Source organism: Oreochromis aureus, linkage group 18 (genome assembly GCF_013358895.1).
Source record: "Oreochromis aureus strain Israel breed Guangdong linkage group 18, ZZ_aureus, whole genome shotgun sequence".
Taxonomy (NCBI): Eukaryota; Metazoa; Chordata; class Actinopteri; order Cichliformes; family Cichlidae; genus Oreochromis; species Oreochromis aureus.
Window position 1 is genome coordinate 19,533,709 of NC_052959.1, and position 19,442 is coordinate 19,553,150.

At 40.4% G+C, this 19,442-nt stretch overlaps 1 protein-coding gene across 1 annotated transcript; it reads left to right on the forward strand.

The window, feature by feature from the left end:
- Positions 1-8,373: 8,373 nt before the first annotated feature.
- On the forward strand, positions 8,374-14,395 carry gata6 (GATA binding protein 6). The gene is made up of 7 exons (XM_031734728.2): positions 8,374-8,591; positions 9,216-10,112; positions 10,718-10,890; positions 11,616-11,741; positions 11,865-11,952; positions 12,057-12,154; positions 12,602-14,395. The coding sequence occupies exons 2-7, from the start codon at positions 9,275-9,277 to the stop codon at positions 12,761-12,763; spliced, it is 1,485 nt and encodes a 494-aa protein (XP_031590588.1). The 5' UTR covers positions 8,374-8,591; positions 9,216-9,274; the 3' UTR covers positions 12,764-14,395.
- The last annotated feature ends 5,047 nt before the right edge of the window (positions 14,396-19,442 follow it).

The window sequence follows — 19,442 nt, forward strand, 5'->3', positions numbered from 1 at the left end:
AAAATCCCAGATCTGAAAGTTTTTGAGTGAATGCTTTTTGTATGACCACTGTAGGAAGTGGTTTTGGTGAAACTAAAAGACAGATTTCTGTACAGGATGGAAGGACAGATCCCTCAAAAGGTTACAGGATAGACTTTAACTGATACTAAATGTGACCTTTTCTGTGACCTGACCTGTCTAAATTGTATAGATGTACATAACTAGGCTGTATAAACTTTATACACACAGTCGTTCATTCACTGAATTTGTGATGTAAAGAAGAGTATCTCAGTTTTCTTTCTTTCTTTGGCTCCATAGAGTCACAGTTGCTCCTTTTTGCACGTTTTCAGAAGCCATGTCTCATTTTAAACCTCGGTCATGATGTGTTTAACCCTATAAAGAATGGAGAAGGAAATAATTACCAAAAAATATCTTCTTCTTTTTTTAATGTCTTCAAAAAAAAAAAAAAAAAACCCAGATATTAAATGTTAATTGCCTATATGAGTTTAAATATGCATCATATTTGCTGCCAACAGCAATTTTTGCAATTTTTTTTTTAGTAAAAAATGATCACAAAAATGTATCAAATATGATAAACTTGGCGTTAAAGGGTTAAAGCACAAGCAACCAAGACAAAGCCTTCAAAAATAGGTTGCACAAGTTTGAGTAAGTTGCGGTTCTTGAAGTAAGATATGGGTTTCTTGCAAATGGCAATAAATAAATAAGGAAGGCTTGAGAAAAATCTGGTGACTCATTACTCTTTTATGGCTTTTTCACGCACTGGAGTCCCTTCTTATAGTCTAACACTCTCAAACACCTGGTCAACTTCTTAAAAACTTATTTTGAGGTATAACACAGATATATATGACATAAATTCTGCAGGTTTTCAGTGATTTTAAGAATCTGTAACTAAGGCGCCATCAGAAGGAAGAGGTAATATGTCTTTTCATTAACTGTCAAATCACCCTGGGTGATTTGTGCCATTTGTCGTGTGATACGGGTGAAGCAGAGATAGCATGTGTTCTAGTCAAGGGTCCCACTAAGCCATGCCGGAGAGAAGCAACATGCACAACACCGAGACCCAGAAACTTACAGATAAACTAATTCCGCCGTTATTATTCTTAACAAAACCTGTGAAAAAGACTGTGCCCTCCTTCCTTCGATATCCCATCTGTCTCCCACTTGTGAGTTCAACAATTGGTGATTGTTTTATTTCCACCACACACTCCTCTGCTATCTTTCTAACAAGCAGCTGAGATTTTGTAGACCTTGAAGCCTGAGTGGGATAGCAAGATCTCCCAGCTGCTACAATGCAGGGCCATGCCCGAGTATCCGATCTATCCAAACTCCCTCAAGCCATCCTGCCACCTCCACCTCCTTGCTTCCAGGCTGCCTCTGCTTTGCTATCAGCGACGCTGCCTTGGCCAAGGCTGTTTTCTCTCAGGCTGGGGCTCCAAACAGCTGATTCAGGGAAAGTAAGAAAATGTACTGGAGACCTGACCTTCTCTCCTGAGACAAAACACACAGAGAGGGACTGGCTCCACAGGATGGAGACGCTAGCATGGAAACAATAACATAGCCTCAGAATCTACGCAAGAGATGAGGCTCTGTTTTCCAGAGACAGAGGTGCAGAGGCGTCTGTGAGCGAAGCTGCGTCCACTTTCGTTCTTCTTTCACTGCAAGTTTTACAAACATTTGCAAACGAGCCGAATGCTCGTCAGACTGAATAATAGTATCAGTGAACATTTGTTAATTTTAACAACATCTTAGCTTGTCTGACCCAAAGTGAACAAAACCTAATGCTAATGCTCAATAACTGGCATTTTGCATCTCGTCTGTTTAACATATACACAGAACCAGAATTTCTTAATAATCCCAACCCTCCAGTCTCTTGTCTTACCTAAGCTAATTGGCAACTAGCTGAATATTTGTACTGGACACATTACACAATTAAACAGACTTCAGTGATTTATTTTGATTTAAACCCTATATTAAAATTTTAAAAAAGATTTTATATTTTAATTATTATTCTAAACAAAAAACATCACATTTAAATGTTTTTTTAAAAGAAGGTTTTTGTAGTATTGATACTGTTATTATTTTAATAATAATATTACTGATATTAGTTATACTGAAAAGAATAAATCAGTCTGGGTTACTTAAAACAGATCAGTCACATTGCATTTACCATAAAACTGCAAACAAAATGAGACACAATATCATAAAAGCCTTAAAAGATTAATATATAACCATGTTTTCTGTAAGAGAGTGGACGGTGCTGGAAATCACTGCATGAATACAAATAAAGCACAAAAAATAAATCTAATTTTTGACTGACTGAGGAGAAGTAGACAACTATCCTGAGGTTTGACAAATCGAAACGGGAGGATTTTTTTTTCTTTCTTTCTCTCTTTCTTTTTTTTTTTTTGATAGGCCCACATACTCTGGGCTAAATCATGACCATAAGGTGTGTTATCAGCACAGAGCCCGATGTGTAATGGTATGTGGGTGTAGTAGCGGATGAAGGCATGAACCCAGTTAACCACATTTGGCACATTATCTGTGATAAAGCAGGCCTCAGACTCTTGAGTGGCTGAGCTCTTCTGTGAAGCAAGAATGGAAAAATATTTACCTTTCAAAACTTCATTAGCCGCACCTTTAAAAAAAAAGAAACATATTGACGTTATCTAATTTATAATGACTTTCTTTTTCTTTTAGTAAAACAGTTTCTCACTTTCAGATTTTAATGTTTTTGTGCTATTTTCAGTTCAATAAAGGGTCTAAAGTCGCAAGCAAGGTTGTCAAAGTGGTTGTATTTAGTGTTAGATGGCCATATTGTCTCATCTGGCTACTGGTGAGAAACACAGCTGCCAAACTGTCAAATAGCCTCACAACATCTTAGATTACCCGTTTCCTTTGACGTGAGCCCAAAATTGATCACGGCTTTGCTCAGAGCTTCCACAGAAGAGTCCCGCTGTGAGTCAGACTCATTGTTGAAGAGTTATTAGACAGACTGACGGTTTCACGGGAATTAAAGATGAAAACAACAAAGAATGAGTAACGATTTTTTCCATTTTGGCCTGATTGCTCACTTTAGGGATTCACTTTTTCCTGGGGTGGGTCTGCTTCCAAATTCAGCCTCAAAAATGAGCAAGCTAATATTTTAATTACACAGAACAAAATACTGATATTTTTCTTCCACTTAATCCTGCATGTGACAGAGTGATTTCGCCTGATATGTCAAAACCCCATTTGAATTTCAGCTGTGGTATTACGATACCAGACCAAACCCTTTATCTTCATTTCACTGCTGTATATGCATCATGATGGCTCGGGGAGGAAAATAGATAAGAGAAGTACAAGTGATAAAAAACAGCTTGTAATATAATAACACGATACAGTCGATACACGATTGGAGCCAAAGTTAGGAGAATAGGTCAAACGAACCCTGAAGCCTATGTCAGGCTGATATGACATCACCACGCTGATTTGATAAATAGAAATTCTTGGAGACGCAAATAATAAGAGATAAATATAACCTCAATCCTTCTCAAATCACAGACAGTTCACTCATTTCCACTGGAGCAATTTTATGCTTGTTTTTCTTTTCTTTTTTAACACCGAGCGGCACAGAGCCAAGACCATAAATATGCAGACAACAGGCTCACGTCTTATCCATCAGGGGCGTATCCGTCACTCATTCATCACATGACAGGCAGGGAGCGTGATGGTGCAGGATTGTTAACAGCCATCAATCCCCTCCAGAAAATCCACTCCACACAAACACACCCAAGCGTGCACACACACATTAGTGCACACACACTCGGGCAGGTGAGCAGGGCGTTCCGTTGTGGGCGAGCCAAGGAAGCAAGGACGGTACATGTCCAAAATGACAAAGGTTGCTTTTACACCTGTCATGACCCGTTTAATCATCTACCACTTCAAACAGGAGAGTCTGGCATTCACGGCCTCCCAGCAGCCTTTGCTCCAGCGGCTCTGGACAAGCTGCCATTCTGTGGAGGACAGGGAGAAAAAGACCGGCGCAGGTATAAAACTTAACTGTGTCTTCCATAAAATAAGAGCAAATACGTCAGTGTTTATAGGCGCTGGGAACTGGAGGTAAATATAGAAAACAGGTTTAGCACGGCGTGTGAGCGGGAATACATTTATATGAGGAAAAAAATGATCTAGATTTTAAGGATGGAGCTACAAGTTAAGACAGCGTGAACTCACAACGCCTCTCATGTATGTCATTGTTATTGTGCTATTGTTGTGGGGAAGGTGGACATTTGTTGTTTTTCCATATGCTGCACTGCTTTTGGATATACTGGATAATATATTACATTTTTCTCATTTAATATAATAAAAAAAGATTCTTTGGAATAATTGTTAACAATTCAATTTTCCCATTTTGGATTTCATGCACAAATAATTAATTAAACCAGACTTCAAATCTGATTTTTATGCAAACAGAATTGCTGTTAATATTTTATGTTTCATAATGACAGCTGCAATGCATTTAAAATGTAAAAATAATGGTAATAATCAGTGCCTAAAGCTGAACTTTGAATATCTGTCAGTGTTAAATCACTTTTATAAGTTGCTCTTTATGATAATTTTTTTAGTGCACCTTATTCTGGTATTTATTGCACACACAGAATCATGGTCATAGTATATATATGTGTGTGTGTGTGTGTGTGTAATGTGTATGAATGAAATAAAATCAATCAATTAATCATTAAACCACAAAATCCAAAGTGTATTTTTATATTGCCATGCCAGGAAACATGTCTATTTAATTAATGCATTCTATTTTAATTTCTAAGGTATTCTTTTTTAAATTGGAAATGTTTGGCGTCTTGTGTGCAGATCCAGTTCAGTCTGCATATGTTTCGCTTTCTAAGATAAATCTTTGTGTTGTAAAGGGGACACGTAGCATAAACGTTATAGCGAGTTAAGTCGTTAAAAGCCCAGATACTTAAATACAGTAACGCAGGATTGTCACCAAAGCTGTGGTGCAAATATGTGCAGGATAGCTGCTTTATTGACAGTTTGACAAAATAAAAATACATTTAATCCAAACAACACCCCACAGATTAAATACTCGATATTAATCTTTCGTCGTTATTAAAAGCCAATTATACAGGATTTGATTGAAAACAGACTTTGTGTGTGAAATGCAAAGATAAAAACATAGCGAGAAAAAAGGAAAGAAAAAAAAGCAACCGTGGGGGTGATTAAGATGATGAATTGCGTCTCCTTCCTGCGTGTTTTACATGTAGCTGCAGTCGCTTCTCATTAATCATAATCGAGACATCAAAGGTGTTTTCGGACGTGGGGCGTGTTGGTGTCCACAGTGCCTTTTATTGCCCTGCCGTGTAAGAGAAATCAGAGCTGCCCTTTCTACACAGTCACAGTCAAACCAACGACCAAGCAGGACATTTTTAAAGAAGTAGATAATTTAAAAAAAGTGAGTAATAGTCTCAAAGTTGCCCACGCCACCTTGTGATGCCCCTAACTGTCCCTTTCGTGCGTAATTCGTTCTCCTGCTCCTCGTTATCTCCATAACATCACATAATCAGGAGAAAGCTGCAACGAGCACTCGAGGGCTGGAGATAATCATTATCAAGTCGGTACATAAGGCTCAGACACCTGAAGAGGGTCAACCATTAAAGCCTCAGCGATGAGCTAATAATAATAATAATAATAATAATAATGATAATAATATTGCCACTTTTAATTATTTTCTAACGAAATAGTATTTATTAAATATTTTAAATATATTTTGACAATATCATTCCAATACATAAATGAATTATTTCGTTCACTATTTATCGTTTTCATATATTATTATTATTATTATTATTATTATTATTATTATTATTATTATTATTATTATTATTATCAACCAGTTGCAGGCTATCTGGTTGAATTATGTGTGATGGAGATGGTCAGCGCGCAGGCCGGAGCTGACAGTCAGTGGCTGGCCTGCAGTGTTTGGCTGTGCTGGATAAACGTGGAGACAGGGCGGCGTCCTGCCACTTCTTCTCACAGGCTCCGTGTGTCAGAGCAGCCCACGCTGACATTACTGCGAAAACACCTCATTTATCAACTGGAGGCTTCGCAGCCAGTGAGCCAGAAGCCGCAAAGAAAAAAAAGGAGGGAGGGTATGGTGGGGTGATGGTGGAATAGGGGGGCAACAAAGAAAAAAAAAAGAAGAAAAAAACAGCAACAACAGGATTTTGTATTCTCTCACCTTCCTGACAACTGCTGGCTGAGGTGATGGGATGGGAGACGGCAGTGCATTTTGGTGCGGTTACTCCCTCTGATAAAAATCACCTCTCGGAGCTGAGAGGGAGCGAAGACTCGACGCCTAACATTCACAATATCGCCTTAAGCGTGAATTTCTATCAGTAGAAGTTCTGTGGAAATCAGATAGACAACATGAATTAGCATACCCACTACACAAATAGACACGGATTGCCACGCAACTCGGGCTATGTGGGAGGGGGAACACCCCCCCCCCCCCCCCACACACACACACACACACACACTACATTATTTCCCTCTGAAGCTATGCGAGGAGAAGGATCCAGCAGCAGGAATCATCACTCCAGTATTAAAATAAAAGCGGCAGGAACACCTGCTGGAGAGCAGCTGCACGATTGCGCCCACGGGTATTAAATTAGCATTGAAAATAACTCTGCAGTAATAATATTCGTGACTGTCTGACAATAATAGTGTTTGTGCGAGATGTAGACAGAGGAGGAACAATAGGAGGCCTGGCAGTGGCACGCGTTGAACAGAAGTCCAGCCGAAGGCCCTTAGCTGTTAACTCCGTGCTGTGGTAGTCTAATTGGCACTGATAGGGATAATTAATAACATATTAGCAATTTTTGGGGACGATATTAGTAAATCAGAAGTGCAGCTGTGCCTTCCGCTGCTATAAAACATGAGTAACCGATACAGATGGTGTTACAGTATGAATCATATATTGCGGTGAGTTGATTTTTCCCTCAGTTTTGTCTGCTGTGCAGCTGCAGAAGCAATGAACATGGATGCAGCTCAGTGCCTATTATCAGCGTGATGGATGCAGGGTGAATATGAGAAGAATATCAGAGTATATACTCTCGGACTTATACCGTATACCTGCGGGAGTTGGAAGTATAATTAATGGACTGTTGGAGGTAATCCGATCAACTGTCCAGACAAAAAAAACAAAACAAAACGGAACAATACCCGCTGAAAGGCTGTGAGTGTGACCTGCAAATGAGTTAATGATTCAATTGACACCTCCCCACTTTTGATCACTTCACTCGTCTCAATGTATATTCGGGCTGAACGAATCATCGCGTTTCAAAGAGGAGCTACACACACCTTTAACGCTCAATGAGAGCCGTCTGACTTAAACTAATTAAGAGGGGATTTATTGATCACTGGAATGATGACAGAGAATAAACAAAGGGGTGGGGGGGAGTAATCAGGACTTTGAATTCAGATGAAACCAGAAAAAAGAAGTAGGCCCAAGGCACGTTTCACACACGGATATATATATATATTTGATCAATCATTCATTAGGCTGTTATTTTAATAAAAGGCAAAAAAGAAGTCTTATTAGAGATTCTCATTAAAAGTTGTCCAGACGAAACATTTTATTACACTAATACTCCAAGTCAAAAATAAATATTCAGGTCTTCCACTTATGGACAGACTGCAGTGGAAAATCCCAGCTTTTAAACTCTGGATTAACGATTATAAATATAATAATTTTAAAATTTCCAAAGTATCGAAAGTTAAAAGCGTGCTCCTTGCAGACGTGATTACTGCCCTGCGTAAACATGGGAGTAGCACTTTCCTGTTCAGGGTGACGGGTAAGTTAATTTTAACTGCATTTTTTGGCAGTTTAATTTAATAAAGAGCTCGTTATTAAATTAAAGCGCTAGCTGTCATATAAATGTCACCATTTCCCATAAAACAGGAATAGCCTATGAAAGAGCTGGATATTAAAGAGTAGTCCAGTGAAATTAAAAGTATCTCAAAGACGCTTGTTTCTATTTGTTTCAGCTGCTGTAGGCTCATCAGCAGATTTGGGGATCAACTGTAAATAGATCAAGAGAGACAAACAACAACTTAATTAAAAAAAAAAACAACCCAGAGTTGATATTGGGGAAAAAAGCATCGTTTACATTTCTATTGATTATTCCTGAGGACTCATGGGGCTGTTATCAAAAAGAAACAGCTGAGGGGGGGTGGAGCGTATTCATTTGTAACCGAAAGCATAACTGTCGAATAATGAAAACTGATCGTATCAACGCATTAATCCAACTTTCAGACCTGATCAAGTGAAGTGTCTTTTCTTCCCCCCCTCTCCCTCTCTCTCTCTCTGTTTTTCAGCGTGATTGATTGGAGGAGTTCATAGGCTGGCACCCCCATCGCGTCTCCAGCCGCTCACGCTCCACATGATTGGTCCGCCTCCTGCGGCCGCAGCCACCAGAGGCGCCTCCTCTCATAAACCTCCTCTAACTGCGGTAAACTTTCCCATTACTTCCAAGAGAAGCAGAGGCTCACTGTTAGGAAGTTTGCTTGCGACCTATATGGCACACTTGTAGCAGGTAAGTCTTCTTCTTCGTCTTTTTAAACTTTTCTTCTCCCACTTTTGCGGCGCGCACAGCTGCTTTAAACATCTGGCCGTGTCGTGGCGAGCGCAGCGAGACCTAACTCATAATTTCGGGGTATTGTTTTATCGCTCCAGCCTGCCTTTCGGTCCTTATCTGTTTTGACTCTTATCAAACGGTTATCTCTTTTGCTGTGAAGACATATTGCGTTTTTGTTTCCTATCTCTTTATGTGTGCGTCTACTTGCGTGTGTGCGTGTGGAGGGGAGGACAGGGATTTGACACGGATGGATCCAGTGCCTCTTAAGAGCGCTTCATGAGAGCATGGCAGTCACTGTGGACTGGGTTTTTATTGGAGTTCGAGATGATACTGACTCAGTAATAATTAACCGGAGCTTTCGTAGTTTATTACCCTATTCTCTATTGTGAAAAATGTAGTTCATCCAAAGTTGAATGCTGGTCTGTACACCAGGTGTCCGTTTGCGTTTTCCCCATTTTTCAGAAACCTGCCGACTTTCTGTCAGGATGTTTTGTGGATATATTTTCAATTCACTTATCCTTAACCTCGCAAAAAGGATAATTTCCTCTGGTTTCCTAACGGTTCCGACTCTTTTTGTTACAGGGTAGACCACTCCCTGGCCATTTTTATTTACCCCTACGGTGTATGGAAAGTGCTCCTGGATGGAACTGGGTGAAAACAGCTGGTCCATGGTCAAGCGAGAAGTGTCCAGCAGCCCAGGGTCACCGGCTGAGCAGAACTACCTGCCCGGTGACAGCAGGAGGGACGGCACCACCTCGGATGAGCTGAGGACACCTCCGAACGAGCTTGACGCGCTGGGGCACCGTCGCTCCGACAGCAGATCCCTGCACTCCTACCTTCACTTCGGACACCATAACAACACCCTGACCACTACCGAGGATATCCCGCTGTTTACGGATTTAGACCAGGGGAGCAAACTCGTCCTCTCCACCGGAGCACACAAGACAAGCTTGCTGGTGGACCCGGCCGACATGTACCAAACACTGGCCATTGCGGCCCAGAGCCAGACTGGATATGATTCAAGTTCTGGTGGTTATATGCACTCCAACCCTAACTCCCCGGTGTATGTCCCTAGCTCGCGGGTGGGCACCATGATCCCCAGCCTGTCTTATCTGCCGGCCAACGTGTCTGCTCAGCCCGGCCACGCCGTCTCCAGCCACTCGGTGTGGTCACAGTCCACCCCAGAGAGCCCTTCGTACAGCACCGGGAGCCCGCACGCCTCCAGTCGTTTCCACTACCCTCCAAGCCCGCCCATCAATAACGGGACCCCCAGGGACACGGGCTACAGTAACACACTGAATATGAGCAGCAGAGACCAGTACAGCCTTTCTCGTCCCCTCAGCGGGACCTACCCGAGCCCATACTCCCCGTACGTTGCACCCCAGCTACCCTCGCCTTGGCCCGGGGCACCTTTTGATAACACGATGCTCCACACCTTGCAAAGCAGGAGTGCGCCCTTGATTCGAGGACCAAATGGAGGTAAGAAAAATCAAACGAAAACAAAGTAGAGGGAGGCACAGAGATGGAATAGTTTTCCTTCTCACTGTGTGGGACGGAAAGAAAAAAGGTATTTTAATCACGCGCGCAACCTTGAAGTGTCTGGAGTGAAGGCACCAAGCGCCTGCGCGTTTTTGTAGCAGAAACCTGTTCCCTCATCGAGGCCTGACCTCAAAATGTTGAATAAAAATATGTTTCATACACTGCCAAAAATGAATTTATGATAGTGTGTGTGTGTGTGTGTGTGTGTGTGTGTGTGTGTGTGTGTGTGTGTGTGCAAGAAACAGGCGCAAATGACTGCCCAGAAATATGCAAAATAAATCATTTACATGAAGAAAAATCCACCGAGGCTTTTAAAACAACATTGCCACAACAGTATAAATTTATTAAAAATGTGAATTTTGTTAAACATTATCGCTTTAATCAATTTATAATCCATGAACAGATCATTTTACTCGCCGTATCTATCCGCTTGCTTTCTTTGACATAAAGTCCCAGAAGCAGAATCGCTTATGAAATAATGACCAGCAACAATGTGTAATCCTCACAAACCCGCTCCCTGTTCTGATTCCAGCATTTCTCTTCAGTTTCAGATATTCTGGACGACATGGGGGAGAGCAGAGAGTGCGTGAACTGCGGCTCCATCTCCACGCCGCTGTGGAGGCGCGATGGCACGGGCCACTTTCTCTGTAACGCCTGCGGCCTCTATAGCAAAATGAATGGCCTGAGCCGGCCATTAATTAAACCACCGAAAAGGACGGTAAGGAGACAGGAGGATGGGGGGTGGGGGCCACTTAAATCAACCAATTTCCTGCCTAATTGTTTCAAACAATTGCTGGAGGTCACTGTCGTTGTCACGATTCGGCCTCTAGATGAAGTTTTCCATGATACAGCCCCCAGTTCAAACCTGATTGTAATCAAGGAAAATTTATTTACGCAAGATCACGTGATTTCTATAAAATGGGGAAAATAAATAAATAAATAAAGCATGCATTTCACATTTCAATCAAGGAGTTGTGCTTTGCGAGATAAAACAATAGTATTAGCTTAGCGAGTGTTTTAAATTCATCAGTCAAGCACAATCATTTAGTTGTTTCATAAGAAAAAAATGTTACTCACTAAATTAACATTAAATCAATCCACACGTGGCTCCACTCCCAGCTACTGTCGGGTAAGCTAATCTAAAAAGGCGTCAGTGGGTCCAGATTTTCTATGGTGCCATTACGCACAGTTTTTACAAGGAAGTGAAATGGCACGTAGGACCTATCTGCGAATTAACAACCTGTAATAAATAAATGAATTTTTAAAAAAAGTCCGTGCGTAAATGCCAATTAAATTGGGAGTCTAACAGGGTGTGGATTATTGTTGGAAAGTCAGGTATGAATGCCCGATTTAATTAAATTAGTGGAGTGTGTGCTGCTTTATTTTCCTGGATACCCACGTTTAATTATAATGACTGATGTTATGTTTTGCTTGCCTCAACAGTCAACGTCCAGAAGAATCGGCCTTTCCTGCGCCAACTGTCAAACCAGTACCACCACTCTGTGGCGCAGAAACGCGGAGGGAGAGCCGGTGTGTAACGCGTGCGGCCTCTACACAAAATTACACGGAGTAAGTTCACTGCGATTTGAATTTCCCCTCCTCTAATTCAGTTTTAATTTAAAAAATTGACGCATTATTGATTTTAAAAAATCATTTCTTATTTAATTTTTTAAAAATAATCGCATCTTACAGGTACCCCGGCCGCTCGCCATGAAAAAAGAGGGAATCCAGACGAGAAAAAGAAAACCGAAAACTTTGAATAAAGCAAAGGGATCCTCTGGTGAGTAGCTGAACAATATTTCTGCTGTACGAAGGGATATATATCACATATTTATCGCTTTTAAAATAACGTAACGACAACATTTTTTTTTTTTATGTTTCCAGGAAGTAGCAACTCTGTCTCCATGACTCCTACATCCACCTCTTCATCCAATTCTGAAGACTGCTCGAAAACCAGCTCTCCCTCTGGACAAGTGTCAGGGGTAAAACAGATTTTTAATTGCTTTTAAATTTTACAAATAATAGTTTAAAATAAAAATAATAATTATTAAAACAATGAAATATATATATGTGTGTGTGTGTGTTAAATAGGAATTTCTACACTTGAAATTACTATAAAAAGCCAGATTTTTCACCCATTTTCATCAGTGAATATTTTGTAAAATACAAACTATGATAAAGAGATCACATGCAGGCTGACTGATGCTCTGTGGTTATGACTGCTGCTAACTAATATGTCACTGTGATATTACACTAATATGAGTGTCACATTGATCATGCTCCTTTTTTCCCCAACATTGCAATGCAAATGCCATTTCAGTCTTCAATGATAATAATTTAAAAAAAGGATTTACACAATCTAAAGGTTTTACTGACATTTTATACAATAAACTCACATTTTTTGCTAACAGAGAGTTTTCTGGTTGCAGATCAGTTCATCTGTGCTGTCCAGCTCTGGGGAGGGAGCAGGCTCGGGCTCGGCCGTCAAGTATCCGGGACAGGACGGCCTGTACAGCAGCGTGGGCTTGACCCAGTCATCGGACGTGGCTTCAGTGAGAGGCGAACCCTGGTGCCCCATGGCCTTAGCCTGAACATTTTAAACTTCTGGGCGGACAGAAATCCCCGGCCCCTTGTGTCTGGATGCTGTGTATTGTGGAAGTATTTGGGTGCAGTGTTGGTTTCCTTCCCTCTCAGCTGATGCAAGAAGAGTCGGACGAGAGGGGTAAAGAAGTTTGAGATGACCTTAAGTCAGACTAGAAGCTTGAATCAAGCATGGAGTATCTGCGATTGGGTTCCAGATTGATGTCAGGGTGTTTTTTTTGTTTTGTTTTTTGCCTTAAAATACAACAACATCAACAACAAAAGGGAAACGCCAGGCCAAATGATCAATTAGGTGGCCTGCTATGGATGGTTGCTGGACCTGCACTCGGTATCTCTCCCATCCGTGGCACACAGAACCAAATCTGGGTTCCTTAAAGAAAGCCATCTTGTACATAACGGATTTCTCTTTGAAGATGTTGATTGGATATCAGTGCTTCACACAAGCGCTGAACTCTTTGTGGACGTTTTTTGATTTTTTTGTTTTTTCCAAAACTGGAATCATGCCATAAGTGCCGAGACAACTTACATGAATCAAAAGAAAGAAAAATATTTATGAATCTTCCATAGTTGAAAAACATGTCTATGATTGTTAATAAAGATATCAATATAGAGTAGAAGTTAAACCATTCTGATGTCTTCTTTTCTATTCTCTGTCTCTCGATAAGCGGTAGTACAGTAGTGTTGAATGTGCACGTTTTCCACTGAAAGCTCTTACTTACTGTATTTGACTGAAACTAGTTTGGTTTAAACAGGGTATAAATGACTATATCACATCGTGTTGTGTTTAATCGTTTAAAAAAAAGAGAGAAAAAGATGCAAAAACAATCAACTTCTTGAGACTTAATTTTGGCATGAAAACACTGTCGGCCGACGGGCAGCATTACGGTACTACTTCTACAAAATCTCGCACATGTAAAGCAGTTGGATGGCTTGTTTGAACAAAGAATGCCCAGAATAGCTGTAGGACCCTCTGACCTTTATGTTCTTAGACATAAACTGCAAACGAAGGCTGCTGGCCGCGCTACCTGACTCACTATAAACTGTATACCCTTCATAATAATAACATGTGCTGTTGCATCATATTTCAGCCAAAATTAGACCAAAGTGTAGAGTGAGGTCACCTCTGAACAAATCCGTGCTCACTGTGATGACTGTGATGAATCGCTGTAATGATTAAAAGGAGAATTGTTAATGTAACATGTTCTTATGAAGCGCAACCTCACAGGTCATGCCAAATCATGAATTTGAGAAGCCTTTTTGATTTTTCATTTTGTTGCATGACCTAAGCAAGTGGTGTGGGAGCTTCAAGAGCTATTTCAGGCTTTAAAAAAAAAAACAACCCTCCTCCCACCCCCACCCGAAGAGACTGAAACCTGAAGGCTGATAAGTTACATGTAAATGTTAGCACAAAGAGTTATTTTTTTCTTTGCTTTTGTTCACAACTTGCTTCATCCTAAAAAAGAGCATGTCATTCACGCAACCGGACTTATTTATTTTTCTGAAATAACATGTTTTCTTGTTGTTTTACTATTTTTTTTTTTTGAACATTATGAGAAATTATTTAAATTCAGTCCAATAAATTGTTCTGGTGATGCAAATAAATCTGCAGTTTGTTTTTAAAAGAAGAGCAAAACGCGTCAGTGTTTTGAAATTACGGAAAGAACCACCTTCTGCATATTTTTGTATGAGTCATTCCCATCTATACTTTAACTCCCCGTTTCTCCTTGGCTGAACAGATACCAGAGGGCTTTATTTTCTCAGATGTTTTCACAACTGGGAGGAAAGAAGAAGACATCACGGCCAGCTAATGCAAGACAAGAATTTCGCCTAAAAGTTGCACAGCAAGACTTACCCAGCTTTTTTTTTCTGGCTGATTTCACCAAACCACACCTTTATCCTTTCTGGTAACGTTTTCACTCGAGACTTTTCCTTTTCTTCGGGCCCCTGTGGGCTTAAAGAACAATCCACTTTCCTGTGTCCTCTTGAACCAGCAGCTCAAAGTACCTGTCACAATGTTTACTGTACTTAAGAGAATATGGCCTGTGAGTAATTCCACATGAAAAGATTTTAGAGATGGTTAGGATTTATGCCTGAGCTTAGCGTTATCTGTCTGCTCTTTGACATATTGATTCAGCTAAGTTTATTGAGTGTGGAGGAATGCGCGGCACTGCGTAACAGACAAATCCACAGGTTTCAGGTGAACGGTTATTGCACCTATTTTTCTTATTTGACTTTTGACATCGGATCGGAATGACACTTTTTTCACTATTTCCTTCATATCCATCACAATATTTGCTTTTCCTTTTTTTCTTTAAATTTTACTTGTGTGTTCAAACTGAATGGAAAAGCATGGCTTGTGATGATTTGCTGCTGAGTGTTATATAAAACCCAATTTGTCCACCGAGACCACCGGGCATTAAGTCCTTGAGCTTCCAACGAGATAAATTACAAAAGCACCTTTAGATATGTAAATGCAAACTACTGTTGAGCTCAAAACACAGGCAAATATTTATGGGTATCTGAATTTATGAGGAGGTCCTAGCTTGGCACTGTATCCATGGTGCTACGAGGGAGGAAATATAAACACGGCAGCGCAGAAATCCTCCCTGCGCTCCCATCTGGATTGCTATCCGCACAGCCGAGGGTCACATTCATGCTAGAGTTGCCACCTGAGAGGGCTGGAAAGCTGCGATGCTTGTCACACAGTTGCAGGTTTGAAATAAGAGTTTGAATTTGTTGCAAATAAGTGATCACACGCTGCAAGGAAGGGTGAGACAGACAAACAGAAAAGACAGAATACAGATCATGATGGCTGTCCAGGGTTGAAAGTCCTCCCTAAGTAAACAAGACAGGCTAACAGCAGCAGACTGCAGGGCCCCGGGCTGTTTGGCCATGGGACAGCAGCACAGTATGGAGCAGTGGCTCCCTCAGGAGATACCCGTTGATCTTTCCATGCTGCCTTTCAAAGGAGAGCACCGCTCAACGCTGCCTCCGGAAGAGATGGGATCTCTGACTCAGCCCTTTTGGGTTTCCTCGACAGACACTGTGGAATACTCTGGTAGAGTAAACACTTAAAAACATTAAAGCTGTGCTGGTTGCGGAGTCTTTTAGATTTGGACTTGCATCAAAAAGTCTCTCAAATGGAAGGAGCGTTTGTGTCCATCACCCTTTTATTGTTCTGTGTTGTTATTGTTATCATGTGATTTAAAAGGGTTCAGAGAAAGCCAAACTGTGCTTTCAAAACCGTGTACACACGGCCTTCTAGGTTGGCAAACACAACCAATCATAAAGGTACCGCCTCCTGCCCTGTCGTAAACTCTTCGAGTCATATTCACAGGAAGTTTGTTACACACGAGGGGGAAGGTTCAGTGCAAAATAATAGGAAACAATGATAAACAGTATCTATAAAAAATAAATCTGCAGTGTAGTGATTACATCATATAGCTATGTATAGTCAGTGTTATTTATTACAGAAAGGCTGGGAGTGTGTTCAGGGAAGGCAGGGCGATGAGAGGTGAATGACATTTGTGGCAGAGAAGAGTGAAAATCAGAGGGCTGAGCACATGTCCTTGGCCTGACTCTGACTGTGTACGATTGTGTGTTTGTGTGTGTACTGTAAGGAATGCAAGGAAGCCGTCAGGAATTGGACTTAATGGGAGGAGATGTGATAGAAAGCTGAACATGAAATGAACATTGGTCCGATGATTCATCAATAACCTGAAAGCCTTTGACCCTAAAGTGAGTCAGGTGCTACACGTGTCACCTGGGAATGAGCTCAGATGTTGTTTTTAATCCCTTATTTACCTTTCAAAATTAAAGAAATTACTTCAGATAACAAGTTTATGTTGAAATGGATGTTCTAACTGCTATTTACAAGGAATATCTTTATGGGAGATGTCGCAAATCAGTGGGAAGTACAGTTTTATTGGATAATTTGATCAAATTTGATATGATTTCTCTCTTTACTCCAAGTTACATGACACAGAGCAGTAAAGATAAATCGTTAGCCAATGAAGAAATACAGCTGTTTCATTATTTTATGTGAAAAACATCAACATAAAATCCAACATGTGCCTTTATAACAAACTGCGATCTTATGAGATTTGTAATCTGACATTTACAGTGTTTATCCATCCATCCATCCATTTTCTAGAGCCTGTACTCGCCTCTCTTTTTCTCTTTCGCTCTCACAACCGAATGTTTGAGGCAGATGGATGCCCCTCCCTGAGCCTGGTTCTGCCAGAGGTTATTTCCTGTTAAAGGGGAGTTCCTTCTTCCCACAGTTGCCAAGTTTTTGCTCACAGGGGGTCATCTGATTATTGGGATTTTTTTCTCTATTATAGGGGCTTTACTGCCTTGAAGCAGCTGTGAGTTGGTATTAAATAAATAAAGAAGGTGGGCTACATCCTAGACAGACTGCCATTCTATTATATCAGTGAGAGACAGACAACCATTTACAGTCATATTCACATTTGCCAAGTAACCTAACACACGTCTTTGGTGTCGGAGAGGAAGCTGGAGGACCCGAAAGGACACGTGGAGAACATGAAAATTCCACTCAGAGAGGACCCAGCCGAACCTTTCTTGCTGTTAGGTATAGTGTGAACGTGTTGCCCAGAATTTTTACCTTCATACTATATTCCTGAATGTAGCCAAAATATTATGACAGCCATTTAGATAACCCTTGCTACGAGCATGCACATGATCTCTGTGTTTATACCTCTCTTTGAGCTAAATGCTAAGATTAGCAAGCACCCGGTCTCAAAGGGGGGTGCTGGGGACAAAAAAACAGAACATTCCTTTCCTTTCCTCTCCATCCCGGCCACTTTTGATCGTTTGCTGACAGATGTGATAGAGACAGTAACTATTTTTATTATTTATTTGTTTATTTGTGGATATGGGTTGTATTAAAATACATCTCTGTAAGCTTTAGTAAAGTCAAAGCACCGGTGGCCACTTCATGGCTGTTTTGATTTCAGGCACGACGCAGCAGCAGCCACCTGACAGCAGTCCTCAGTCGCCACTTCTTATAGACTCGTGTAAGTTTCTGATTTGATAAAGCCAAGTTCCTAACTTCTGCTGTAGCTTACTATTTAAAAACCTCAAGGATGCCAGATAAAGAATGTCACCTTGTAAATTCTTAATGGCCCATGTGTTGGCAGAGCGTTTTATGGGCTAAATCAGTCTCTCTGTAAGAACAATTAAAAGACTTGTTTCACTTTATTTCAGACATAACTAATATATATATATATATATATATATATATATATATATATATATATATATATATATATATATATATATATATATATATATTTTTTCCCCTTTACAAACAGATATAATAAATACAAGCTCTTTCTCTCCATTCATCATGATAAGTTTGTGACCACCATGCAGGTCAGAAAAGAGGTCAGTAACCTTTACTAAGTATTGGTTTTATTGTGAGGTGATAGACTATTAAGTATGAATTAGCCTATCAAAATTAATAATATGTGTAAATATTTGCATTTTAAATAATAATTAAATAAAAAAGAAAGAAAGAAACATTTTTTTATATAATTTTGATTTAAGTCAAGACGATTTCAAGCCTACAGGTAAGCCAGCAGCACAAATCTGTCCACAAACTGTTAAATTATTGATGCTCTATTTTTCTCCACAGCTTTTATTTATTTATTTATTTTTTGGATTTGAGAGACTTGACACCAAACTGTCATGTGTAAACCTCCGTCCACCCAAGAGGTTAAGGTGATGCAGGATATAACATGCATATTAAAACAAGACACACAAAATGTGAAAATGTGTAGAAATGTTTAATAATCACACACAGAAATGTGAAATATAAATCAAAATTACAAAAAGAACAAAACATCGTTCATTTCTATGGTCAAATCCAATTTTATGTCAAAGCCACAGGGAATCAGTGGCGATGGGGAAAATGAGCCACATGTGGCTGCAGGTTCAAGACTCCTGCTCCGGGTGAATTCCACAGTGGACAATGAGATAAATTAGAAATGAGGAAGCTCATTGTAGTTAACCTCTGTGTTAACCTTGTTTAGCGCTGCCATGCTCACTGACATTTGCAGACAGAGGGCAACAGTAAAATGTAAACACACCAACTCTGTCAAGTGATTTTCTAGCTTTAGGAACCACTCGGAGCGCTCTGTACCACACACGCCACATTCCCCCATTCGCACGCACTTTGTTGCAGTGATTTTCACTGCAGACAGACAGCACACTGTTTATCATAAACACCCAACAAAACATTAGGGAAAATTGCAGGGGAAGCAGGTGTCACTGTTATACTAACTAATTTTTTTTTTCCAGGGACTTGGTCATAAATTAAACATAAGGTAAATGATAATTTTGAAGCTGAATTTGATAAACAGGTACCACCCAGGCAGGAGGGATTTATCCTCGGGAGGCAGGAATGTCCTGTCAAATGTGAAATGACAGTCCAGTTGTTCACTACAAATCAAAAGTGTCAACCTCAGATCATCTCCAAAGTCGAGCTCTCGAACTGAGAAGTACATTTTGACTGGCTTCCCCTTCATGACACAAGTTTTTGAGTGACTAAGTAATGATACGAGCAATTTTACAGAGTGGGGAAATATTTTTCTACTTCAACATGTCTGGTACTGCTGGAACAGTAAATAAAGCTCCACTCTGATA

Bases quoted from the DNA above. Each gene is read 5' to 3' on its own strand.
- gata6 (XM_031734728.2), top strand. From the start codon at position 9,275: ATGGAACTGGGTGAAAACAGCTGGTCCATGGTCAAGCGAGAAGTGTCC. The intron at 10,891-11,615 runs GTAAGGAGACAG...TTGCCTCAACAG, and splicing joins TTAAACCACCGAAAAGGACG to TCAACGTCCAGAAGAATCGG. The intron at 11,953-12,056 runs GTGAGTAGCTGA...TTATGTTTCCAG, and splicing joins TAAAGCAAAGGGATCCTCTG to GAAGTAGCAACTCTGTCTCC.